The sequence below is a fragment of the Branchiostoma lanceolatum genome, chromosome 18 (assembly GCF_035083965.1).
Source record: "Branchiostoma lanceolatum isolate klBraLanc5 chromosome 18, klBraLanc5.hap2, whole genome shotgun sequence".
NCBI lineage: Eukaryota > Metazoa > Chordata > Leptocardii > Amphioxiformes > Branchiostomatidae > Branchiostoma > Branchiostoma lanceolatum.
In genome coordinates, this window is record NC_089739.1 from 1,690,276 (window position 1) to 1,702,976 (window position 12,701).

At 40.6% G+C, this 12,701-nt stretch overlaps 1 protein-coding gene across 1 annotated transcript; it reads right to left on the minus strand.

Annotated features, from left to right (window-relative positions):
• Positions 1-283: 283 nt before the first annotated feature.
• LOC136424567 (neuronal acetylcholine receptor subunit alpha-9-like) lies at positions 284-7,034 on the minus strand. Its single transcript, XM_066413181.1, has 6 exons — positions 7,031-7,034; positions 6,025-6,164; positions 4,327-4,371; positions 3,395-3,504; positions 1,906-2,438; positions 284-1,609 (listed from the first exon to the last, which is right to left on the minus strand). Exons 1-6 carry the CDS (start codon positions 7,032-7,034, stop codon positions 1,074-1,076), a joined length of 1,368 nt encoding a protein of 455 aa, XP_066269278.1. The 3' UTR covers positions 284-1,073.
• Positions 7,035-12,701: the final 5,667 nt, after the last annotated feature.

Genomic DNA, 12,701 nt, shown 5'->3' on the forward strand with positions numbered 1-12,701 from the left:
ACAAGATCAGCTACTATTGGCTGTCAATCTACCTAAAACGTCACCAAGTTTTAAGGCCACCCCTAAATACTTATTCATCCCTAGCCGGAGCTTTGATAGAGTTTTGTACTTTTCTTATAGTTCACTACTTCAGAAACCTAAAATGTCTTCATTCAACAATACAAATAGAATGAAAACTCATCTACATTGGATCAAACGTTCGTGAACATTACAATATACATCATCATCTCGCAGTTTGACTGCAGTAACGAATCCAGATAAGAATCGGCTACATTTAAGTCACTTGCTTTAATTTATACAGGCAATTCAAAATACCGTTCCGTACATGACATTGTCTTCATCTTCTTAAAACCCCCATTCTCCCCGCGCGCTCAATGCGACCCAAATTTCAACAGAGCGCTCAACGGATTTGATAGATAAAAATGGAATCTTGTTTCGCTTTATGTGTTTTGCTGTCTTTTCAATTATACTTTTATATTTTGCATGATATTCCAATCCTTCGGCTCTTTGCGTCTCGGAAAACGGTCGGCAGATTCGGCTAGTCTCTCAGCTTTAGTAATTTCAATTATGAAGTAAAGTGTTACACAAATCCGATTTAGGTCTCAGCAAGATCGCAGCGAGATCGCAGCGAGAGCGCCGTCTATTGGAAAGAGGACCTAATTGAAAAAAAAATCAGTTCAGCCAGGTTCAGTGAACCTTAACGATCTGTTATGATTAAATCAGCTAGAAAAATCGTTTTCGTCCTTTCTAACGTGATTAGTTTCACTCAAGGTGACTTTAAATCATTTGATAAAAGCTCTGTAGAATATGCGTCAAAGCCAATTGTGATAAGTATTTACAAGAGTCCAGGAACCATTTTGACAAGGTTTATAGTACTGTATTTAGATTTAGAAATTTGATGTACAGTTATTTGTATAGCTTGATTGGTTTCGCGTAGTACTAGTCATATGTATTTTGTACAGTTACGTCGTTCACAACGTTTTACACTCTCGTCAATGATTGTCAAAACGTTCAAATATCTTGAGTAGATAGTTATTTAAAGTTATTTACATCATCGCGTTTTTCTCTTTTTTTTACAGATTGAAATGTGGCACTTGTGAAAACAGACAGACGCTGGTCAGGCAGGTGGCGACAGCGAAAAGCAACATCAGGAATCTGTCTATGACCTTCGCGACCTTCTTCCACTCATCCTCGATCCCAGTCTGGATATCAGTTCTCTGGAATCTGGCGTTGATGGTGCGGATCTCCTTGTGGATCTCCCTCATGGACAGCAGGAGCGACGCGTACAGCCCGTTTTCCCCCGGAGAGTTTCCCGACTTGTTTTTGTTCTTGGCGGCCACGTCTGCGTCCGTGCCGTGCCCGTTGTCCAGGGTGCTCATGGTGAACATGTTGATGGTCTTCTCGATGTTCCAGGGGTGGTGGTGCTCCGCCTCCCAGTGGGACGACACGCTCGTCATGCAGACAAATCTCGCGAGAAGCCTCAGCACGAGAAAGCGGATCACGTGAGGGACCGGCGTGGTGTGCGCTGCGCAGTGGTGGATGTTCAGCACGGCGATGGTCATGGCGGTTGCCAGGGTAACTAGGAGCATTGTGACGCTGTAGTACACGACTGGAAGAAAGAGAAGCATTTCGTTAGACTACAGGTTTTGATCAAGAAAGTTTGGGAACCAATACTGTCAATGTTGAAGTGATATTAGAAAATAAGACTAACAACAAATGGGAAGATAAAGATTTTCTTACTCATGAACTTGTCTTTACAAATTTCTGAAATCCTTAAGGTATTGTTAATCTTTATATTGCTTTTTGAAAGTAGGTACTTCAGAGGATCGGCCTGTTTTCATTCAGGCTCTTGGTTCGTAGTAGCAATTTTCAGTAAACATTTCGTATTTCGTTGACGTCACTCACCGATGAGTGGCACAGTCCGTGACGTAGGCGGCATCCACTCCGACACCATCAGCAGGAACACTGAGTACGAGAGCAGGATGGTGATCCCCAGCCCGACTCGTTCCCCGGAATCGGACGGCAGGTAGAACCCGAAGATGACCAGGAAGGACAGCAGACAACATGGCGCCAGCAGGTTGGTGACGTAGAACAGGGCCCTTCGTTGGATCCGAATGGTATACGTCACTTCCGGATACGGCTCAGGACAGCACTCGTAATAGACCACGTCACGCCTGACGTAGATGTCAATCAACTTCCATTCGTCGTTGTTGACGTAATATGATTTGCTCGGAGGTTCGGGTTCTTGGGTCAGGTCGATTTCAAACCCACTGTGAGTCCAGGAGGCAAAGGTCAAAGTGCAGTTCTGTTCGTCGAACGGGAAGTAATACGTGTTGATGTAACAGGCGCTGAAGTACATCCGGGTCACGAGCCAGGTCACCTCGCCGTTGTAGCTGACGATGACGTTGTTCTGGGGCTGATCGTGGTTCTTCCCGGCGCTGTGAACAAGAGAGGAGACAGAGTTACTCATTGATAAGCAACTGGATAAAATTTGAAACAGTCAGACGTCCAGACAGCATCCGTTATCTTTCTCCAGTGACTAAGGGAGGAGCTGGAAAAAACAGGTTTTATCCAAAACTCTCAGATATATTCATAAGGTTAAGATAATCTAGGATGTCTTGTTTATGACATAGTCTTCAATGGGAGATTTGAGTTAAGTGTTTGAGTAAAATACCGGGACAACAATCATCATAAAGAATACTTAACCATAAAGTCTGCCCTTTGCCTGAACCGGCACATGATCTTTCATAACACGGAATACTGTTTCATAACATTGGATCCATTACTAAACATTACCTTCTACCACTATGCAAATTGTTTTGCTAGCTGTTGCTATATGATCACGCTCACTAATAGCAGCTTAAAGGAAAGCTACACAAAAAAATCAAAATCCTTCTATGCTATGCTTGATATATTCCAAAGTCGAATTCTTACTTCAAGTTGTTTCACTTAAAAGTCCGTCATAGTTCTGGGATTTTCCACAGTTTGCAACTTATGCCGTGCTTACGCCTTCTCGCCTGATAATTGAATTATATGACGTCAGTGTTTCAAATTTTTCACCTGATGATTAAATTTTAGAACACTGCCGTCATATAATACAATCATCAGGTGAAAATTTTGAAACACTGACGTCATATAATTCAATTATCAGGTGAGAAGGCGTCAGCACGGCATAAGTTGCAAACTGTGGAAAATCCCGGGGCCAGAACTATGACGGACTTAAGTGAAACAACTTGAGTAAGAATTTGACTTTGGAATATATCAAGCATAGCATAGAAGGATTTTCAATTTTTTGTGTAACTTTCCTTTAATATATACATGTGATTGGTATTTGCTTCTGTCGACAAAAATCACTATTACGGGGTGTATGTTAGTATATAATACAGATGATTACCTGTTGGTCAGAACGATGTCCGGCAGCCAGATCTCGGTAGACGGCAGATTGATGAACTTCATGCCGTTGTACTCGTCCGGGTCCCAGGTAAGGGCCTCGTCCTTCCAGTACTGATGAAGGAGGGATCGGACGAGTTTTAGAGAAATAACATAACAGTGCATGCCATTCAGCTTACGTTTATTTACTAGTTAACCTGGAATATTTATGTAAGGCCTGTGGCATGTTTGTTCCGTAGCCCTGGATACATATGGACATAACGAGAATTCAAGAAGACATAGATTCTAATAAGATTGCTGATGGCTTTCAAGATATGATATTTGACAAGACAATGGTTTTCAATAGAAGTAGATTACTCAAAAGCACATTTTTCTTTCCATAAACAACATGTACAAGTGTAAATAGATTTCATAGGCATCAAACAGTCAAATAGATAAATGCTACGAATAGAATCATACAAATTTTTGAATTAGATCAACAATTTATATGAAGGCATTCACTAATGACGACCCATGCAGACCAATTTTACTTACGGATAAAATCACATAACAACAACATCAAAATAACAAGAGTTCTTTTCTTAAAATACAGAAACATGAAAAGGGACAGGAGGAAAAGAGTTGGTAGTAAAGCCCCCCTCTCACTGGACCCGTGGCACGCTAGCGGCGTCGCTGCGTCCTAAACTGGATGTATGTTACCATTGACTTTATAATGAGAATATTATTCAAAATGTATAGGTATGAACTAAGGGACAAGAAAACACACAAAGCTTAAAAATATTGAGTGTTTTTTTTTCAATTCGATCGGCCGAAGCGACACCGCCAGCAGCGTGCCGCGGGTCCAGTGAGAGGGGGGCTTAAGCGCCACCGAAGTGAGGCTACATACATCTGACCAAAAACGTATTGACATGCGTGTTATAGCACCTGCCCTCTTACCTTTCTCATCCAAACATTACTGGAGAGGATTTGGTGCTTTTCGTCCTGAAAACAGGAGATAGATGATCATAACCCTTTCGAAAATATCAAATAGAGATGAAATTGGGCGGTCGGCTGTGTTTCCCCTGTACCAGTACAAGTTTTAAATCGTATCCAGTATTCTTCAACGCTCACTGCACGAAATGGCCTCGGATCCTGACGTATATGGACAGGATAACTCGGAGATCCGGAACCTCAGATCCGTAAGAATCCAGACGGATACAGGGCCATATTGTACTAAAACAACTTAAATTTACCCGACTTAACTTGCATGTGCAAGTGGTATGCCCCATCAGTGTACTACTTGCATATGAAGTTTAATGTAGGGAAATTTGAGTTGTTTCAGTACAATACTGCCCCCGTAACCGTCTAGATTTTTACGGATCTGAGGTTCCGGATCTCTGAGTTTTGCTATCCGGTTACGTCAGGATCCGAGGCCATTGAACAGCGCAGTTTTGCAATGTTATGTTGAAGAGAACAGCCAACTGCCCAAGTGTTTCCTATAAGGCTGCACCAAGTAATTTTTATGGATGACGTCCGCGCGCGCATTGATATTGGTCTGTACCCAGAAAAAAAAACAAGAAATTCCGCTGCCTGTAACTATGACCAAAGAGGTCCTTTTTGATATACTATGTTTCTGTAGGCCTGCAAAATCAATGGAATATGGAAAGAAACAGGATAGGACAACAACTGCTGTTCAACTTCAACTGATTTATTCAAATTATTGCCGTTTTCATGATGAATAAAAGAATTGTTAGTTTTTACACTGTGTTCTCTCATTCAAGTTGTGTCCTAACATGCGTCGTCGACTATGATATTTCAAATCTAGACATCTTGTTTTTTTCGGCCCTTCTTGTTTTTTTTTCGCGCTCTCGCATTAGATTTTGGGTTTCCAAAGGACGTCATCCATAAAAATTACTTGGTGCAGCCTAACGATACTTATGTTCACTCAGTCTTCTTACCTGTCTGTGCCAAATATCGCTCGTTAATGTTTGACTCTTTTCGTCCTGAAACAGGAGACGAAAAAAACTCAGAAGACTGATTTATTTTCAAGCCAAATGATCTTCTTGACGTTTAATTTGCCAGTATTGCGTTGGCAGGTAAATACCTGCTTATTCATACATCTATTCGAGTCTACTGAAAGAAACCCTATGTTTGCAGATGGCTACCATTTTAATCGGTATACATTGTTTGACATATCTAGCAAACTGCAATATCAGAATGCTACAGGCTATACGGTCGGCTTCTTTTCTGATATTTCAATCTATAGAGATTGTATACCATTATCTGATTATCATTTTCAAAATCACACACGATATCAAAGAATAATAGTCCGCGAAAAAATGATAGTCATCGATAAGAAAAACTGACACCTCTACATTGCCGGCTATTGCTGCACTACATATCAATGGACCGTTCCCGTCGAACACCATATGGAACATATAGAATTCGCCTCTCTATTTCGAACTCCTCCGTCAAAAACGGCACTTGACGGACAGAAATGGCTCGTGTAAAGAAGGGTACGCTGCGGCCAATTTTTGTCCGTCAAGAGCTGTTTTTGACGGTGGCGTTCGAAATAGAACGGAGGGCGGGGCTTGTGGTGTTCGACTGGAACGGTCCATTATAAGATCGTCAGAGTTATGTTAATGTCGTACATACCAAGTCGATGATCTGGCGAAAGTCCATTCCCATCTTCATGGGGGTGGTGTGGGTGTGGTTTGCGACCGGGCGGACTCCCTTCTGATAGTCCTTCAGGATCGCTACCTTCAGCTTCTTCCCGTCAAACACCCCGTGCACCCCTACAACAATGCATGAATGAATGAATGAATGAATGAATGAATGAATGAATGAATGAATGAATGAATGAATGAATGAATGAATGAATGAATGAATGAATGAATGAATGAATGAATGAATGAATGAATGAATGAATGAATGAATGAACTTTATTGCTCAACAATCGCACATGGTACAATGTTCATCAACAATGATACAAAGCTGCCTACTGAGGGCAGATCTAAAAAAAGGGCTAGGGCCATCGCGGTCAGAACGAAAACTGCTGGGGCTTAAGGGAGCTTGCCTTGCAGCGAACCGAGCAAATTGCAAAGTGGGGCGAGTTGAAGAAAGATTGATTTCAGCTGCAGGGTGGCCAAACTACTGCAGCAGCAGAACGTAGTGAACTACTACTACAAGGCTATTCTATTATACAATTCTAACTACAAAATATAGTATAACAGTATATCGATTAGAATAAAGTCATGTATGGGTATTTTGGTCTGGTTTTTTTTAAAGATGTATGAAGAAACTGAATATGTAGATGGATATAGGAGTTCGGCATGACGACAGTAAAACACGACATTACATATTTAAGGGCAATTCAATCTCTCCAACAGGATAACATTCGGGAATTATTTCCAAATGTTTCGATCCTTACGAATTAGACACTTTGACTTCTTCAACCGGTTTTTCTTGCTAGATGTACTAGTTATTAGTAGACTAGTATGGACTCTCTCTGCATGTTGATTCTAGAGAAACTGAAGAAGAGAGGCGGATGTCCCTAGAAAAGTCCAGAAATAATCTTCTAAGTCTATCCAGTTGTAGAGATTGAATTGCCTTTGAATATTGTTAACCTGGATGTCCTTCATAAATTAACAACAGGGCATACACATGTTTTCATATTGGAATCGCTGAAAGGTGTTTTTCTCGACTAGACTTCAAGATCAACATTGTATCCGTGTTATGGATAAGAGCATTGGCTGCTATTGCTTAGAAAACATTCCCCCTGCTAGCAATTCCAGATGAAGCTTGCCACACCTATGGGGGGGGGGGGTACGTCTTAATTGCCTCAAACTCAGTACGTGGTGCTCAAACTCAATACGAGGTACTCAAACTCAATACGAGGTACTCAAACTCATGATCAGTACGTGGTACTCAAACTCAGTACGAGGTACTCAAACTCAGTACGTGGTACTCAAACTCAGTACGTGGTACTCAAACTCAGTACGCGGTACTCAATCTCAGTACCTGGTACTCAAACTCAGTGCCAGTTTCAGGTTATGGAGCCACCGTGCCTACGCGAATCTCTATCTGAATGACGTGGTCGGACAGCTCAATAACATGATGCTAACCGATTCTGGCGCTTGTCCGCAAGAGTACCTTATATGGTTATCAAAGAATAGTCCCGTATCTCGGTCCTGTCATTGATTGCAAAACGAAGTCACGATTTTTTTAAAGATTTATTTGTCTAATGGGTCAGCAGTAGATAAAATGATCACAGACCATATTTTTCTTTTCATCCGTCTTTCGATTCATATCTAACACTATCTTGCCTGTCCGGAACTTATACTCAATTTTCAAAACAATGTACAACCCCCAATCATCGTACAGAATTGTTTATCCCTTTTTTATGTCAACTGACACATCTGGGAAGTTACCATAAGTGTCTGGGCAGGGCTAGGTTAATGGCCAATTCACATGCACTGAATATATCAGAATCATTATTATCAAAAGCCAACAGCCCTGAAGGCATTTACACATGTCCGCAAAAGTGTTTCATCTGTCCTTGTCAACCCACAATAAAGTCGATTCGAAACGACGAGTATCTGTCATTGTGATGCCCTAGTGACTGATCACCGTTCGATCATGTTATGCGGCGTGAATCTTAAAAAAAGAGTTACTGGTGGCACAGTGAAACCAGTAACGTTGGTTCACATAAACTCGGTAATATAAACTCGGGATTCTCAAAAATGGGGTACTCAACTGAAACGGATGAAAAAATCGTGTTGATCGGGAACTGGTTACAAACTATGTTTGGCCAGATGTGGTTTGGTACATTAAAGCTAGCCAGTTGAAGAGTAATCTATTGTCAATGTGCTCGAGCAATTCTATGCTCTTCTTCCTGTCTAATTTTCTCCAAGCTTTCTCCAAATGATGTCACCTCGGTTGTTTATTGGCTACAGTTGGAACCTTATGATCAATCCAAAATGCCAAATATATATGTATATGTATTTGTCTCTATATAATGCCAAGTTGGTTGTTGATTGTTCTTCGTGTATGGGTAATGTTTTGTCGTTCTCGACCGATTTCGTTCGAATTTATTTTAACATCTGTCTCAAAATAATGTTACCTTTAAAAGTTAGTTCTTGATTGTTTTTAGTGGTAACTTTTGGCCGTGTACTTGCGATTTAATCCCAAATCACTTTAGACATTGTCTCTAAATAATGGTTGTTGATTGTGTTTTGTGGATACTGTTTCGATGTGCTCGAGCAATATTATTCGAAGGTATTTGAATTTTTGCCGCTAAAGAATGTTACCTTAGTTGTCGATAGTCCTTAGAGAGCAGTGCTTGCCATGGTCGAGCGATAATGTTTCAAAATATATTTAGTTTTGTCTCTGAATGACGTCAGTTTTGTTGTTGATTGTGTTTTGTGGGCACTTATCATTATATTTTCTGCCACTAAACATGTCAGACTGGTTGTTGATTATCTTAAGTTGGGGCTGTTTTGTCGTGATTGTGTGGTTCTAGTCCAAATTACGTTAAATTCAGGCTTGAGATGATATCAAATTGGTAGTTGATTGTCCTATGGGGTACTGTGCTGTTGTGTCCAAGAGATAGGTTTCAAAATGATAAATTAAGTTTGTTTTTAGATGACGCCACCTTGGTTGTTGCTTGTCTTTAGCTCGTACTAGTTTGTCGTGCTCGTGCGAAGTTTCTATAATTTCTACCTCTAATGAATGTGACCTTTGTTGATGATTGTTCTGATTAGTGGGTATCGTTTTGCCGTTCATGGGCGATTTGATTCCAAGTTACTTCAACTTCTGCCAATGAATGATGTAACATTGGCATGGTCTTCTTGGTGCCCAGTTGCCCGCGCTCGCGCTACCATTTTCTAAATTACTATAATCTCTATCTATAGATGATGGTAGATAATAATTCTGGTGCAATGGCGTTCTGGGTAGATTATTCGCCTTACATACGTTAGGTCCCCGGCCGAGTCATACCAAAGTCTTTAAATGGTTTGTTTGTTTGTTTGTTTGTTTGTTTGAACCTTTGTTTATTCATGATAAGCTCAAATCGGCACGCAGGCCGCTTTTCATTGAGGTCATGAGGGAAGAGGTAAGGGCCAGATACAATATAACAGAGATACACAGTCATTTGAGTCCTAATAACTCTATCAACATATATCATTACATATTTATGGTACAGCAATATACAATTTCTACAACATACAACATAAAGTAGGGTGAAGGCTGGTTCATGGTCCGTGTCCGTTCGTTTGGTTCATTTCCGTTACTTCAAGAGTCTCTTAAAGGAAGTCAGATTCGGAGCATGTTGGTACATGTTGCTTTCTCTGCACACTGCATTTGGGAATGAGTATGAAAGTTGGATAAACCCCTGCCTGTGGACTAGACCCCGATGTGGTTGTAGTGACTGCCCAAGGCTCTGTGCACGTGGCAGGAGGACTACAGCCATGTGTTCTACTAGTCGACATTGTCAACTCGCACTATCTGCACAGTATACCGTTGCTATGTATTGTTTCATCTTGCAATTAGCCCTCGGGCAAGAACTTGCAAATAAAATTATAATACTTAAGTATTTAGTTGGTGCTGATAATCTTGCTGATAGTGGTACCTCAGTTCCCAGTTTGTGAGGTTGCTACGAATGACGAAATGTATTATTATCAATAATAGTATTATTTTCTTTGTAGATTTCCTAGATCCTACCTTCAAATAAATTTTTCAGGTTCCCACTTAGCATTGAAATGGAGATTGTACTTACAGAATAAATCTGATTGTTAACCCAAAACAAAATCCACAAACTGCGTCAGCGTGCAGAAGATAATCTGCTCAAATCAACTCCCTGCGTCTCAAAGACGTCATATTGGGTGAAGAATAAGACGATTTTAGATGGATTATCTTATTCTTAAAGAGACTCCATGACCCTAGGCAGTGCCTTAATCTTTTTAGAGTATAGTTTTGACGCAAGCTGTACCAAATCTTCTAAAAGGTTAACGCTGCTTTCCGTGTTAGGCCTGTTTGAAATTGCTTATTCATCAGCCTCAAAATATTATAAGGGATATTTTATTCATTTAGAAAAGATATTATCTTGATAATCGCAGCTTTCGGCATGTATGGCGGCAAAAATGTAAACCAAGAATAAAATCCTTAATCTGAACCGTTCAGCCGCTATATAACCGTCGTGCGGTGCAGCACAACAGTTTCGCAGGCACGAGGCGTCGGCTGTAATGCGCGTGTGGCGACAGAAAAAAAAAAATCTGAATTTGAATTGATCAGCAGATGTAGCACGCATCATACATGCATTCAGTGCGGTCCGTTCTGTCGATAGATTCAATTACATACTAGAGAGTGATAATCCCTACTGTGTACAGATAGGTATATACATCAAAGAATGTTTGGACATTAGAACAAGCAATGTATAAGTGTATGACATGTGATATTACGATATGTTGTTCTATCTCATATGACTGTGTGTAATCAAACTCATTTGTATGCACTTATTCGTTTGAATGTATGTATGTAGTAGACCTTACGAAAGTCGCTGTATTCTTGTAGTGTCAATAAAGATCTATCTTTACTATTCAGAACAGCTTCGTAGCTAGGTACACGGTAATGCTTACATATACCATGATTGAATCCTCCTTACCTTGAATCAGCCCCAGCCAAACGATCCCAGCGACCACCGTTATCCACATTTGTTCAGCAACTGCGATGACACCGTCGGAAACAGCTTATAACAGTCCCACACCTACATGTCAAGCAATATTGAATAATCGTCAATTTCCTGGTATTCTCCACTATCGTTTTCTCCTTATTTCACACTGTCTGTTTGAACACTATTCCCTACAATTCAACCCGACTTCTTGCAAAAACCACCGTGTCAAATCTGAAGAAAATTACTTTCGAATACGAGCATTTGAGAAGATGTTGCCACCTTTTTTTGTATCTCTTGAGCTCTGTTTAATTAAAAACTATCGGCAGATGGTGGAAGGATCTCAGCTATTTGCTTTAGACCAAAGCGACATTCTAGCATTTATCTAATGGACAGTGGAGATGAAACGCCATATTTGGTTTCACTACAGAGTGGAGGCAGTAATTGGCTGGTCCATATGCACTCTGTCCTGGACTGTTAACATATATGGTAATTTGGTCACGAATATTGTAGGGTTTCCTTCTTGAATAAAGAAGAAGAAGAACTTTATTGCGCGACAATTGCAACAGGTCAAATGTATGGCAACGCGGCAATTGAACTATTTCTAACGATACTAAAGATCTTAATATCTAATACAAACAGGAGACAATCCATCTAAGTATGCATGGTAATGCTATAGAATAGTAAGTATGTGTGTGGCCCCATGGCTACAATTTTCATATACGAAATACACAATTGAGATAGAATTACTAAAAACCTAAGCTATTGCATAAGCTAACTAGAAATCATTACGCTTCGTCTGAAGCATTTCACTTCAAGTTCGACGTTCTTTACTTTTACTTAACACAAGGTGTAAACCCACTTGAAGTTACGTGGTGGACGTGGACTTAAACCTCTTGTTTACCACACTGCATATATAAATCTAAATAAACCTACCTTGTAGACAGTCTAACACCCCGATGACCGCGGCATTCGTCTACATCATTTCAGTCCAAATGATTCCACAGGATTGTAAGATCTGTAAGAAAGATGGAACAGTTAGTTTGTATTTCTTCGCACCAGCTTTAGATGCACGCGGTTGTAACTAATTACATTACATCGCTAGACTTGCCACGCCTAACTCGAAGCGTTGTTTAGTGAGAATGACACCATCGTACCCTCTAAGGAGTGAGATCTGATGAACAGGAACTAAGCATAACGTCCTGTGAAGAATTAGAGCGTTTGTAGCGTGCCATTTCCGTGTGTCACTCGGTAAGCTTCTTGGCAGGAAGCGGATTCACACCGCTCGTTTGATTATTACAGGTGGCAAGTGGACATTAGATTAATGGTAGCCCCAATCGGAAAGACATGTACGTTTCCGGTGCAAAATTGTACACCAGTGGTGATAATACATTCTGGACAACCGATTACGCTGTTGTTTTGTGAAACGTGGGAGGACTGGTAGGTGGCAGTTTGTGAAAAAAGTATAAGCCAAGAAACGTTTGGACAGGAGGCAACAATACAGCTGAAAGCAACCAATTGCCATTTTGATTATGAAATTGCCAATCAACTGCTTCTCGGATGCAGCAAAAGAAATCAAACACCATGTAAGAGTGTCAGCGATGCATGATCCACACTTCTTTTAGTGCAGATTGTCTCTAGTGTACAACACAAAATGACCACTTGT

Coding starts and splice junctions, on each gene's coding strand:
- LOC136424567 (XM_066413181.1), bottom strand. Junction 4,372..6,024: donor TTCGCCAGATCATCGACTTG/GTATGTACGACA, acceptor TCCTGTTTTCAG/GACGAAAAGCACCAAATCCT. Junction 1,610..1,905: donor ACGGACTGTGCCACTCATCG/GTGAGTGACGTC, acceptor TCTTTCTTCCAG/TCGTGTACTACAGCGTCACA.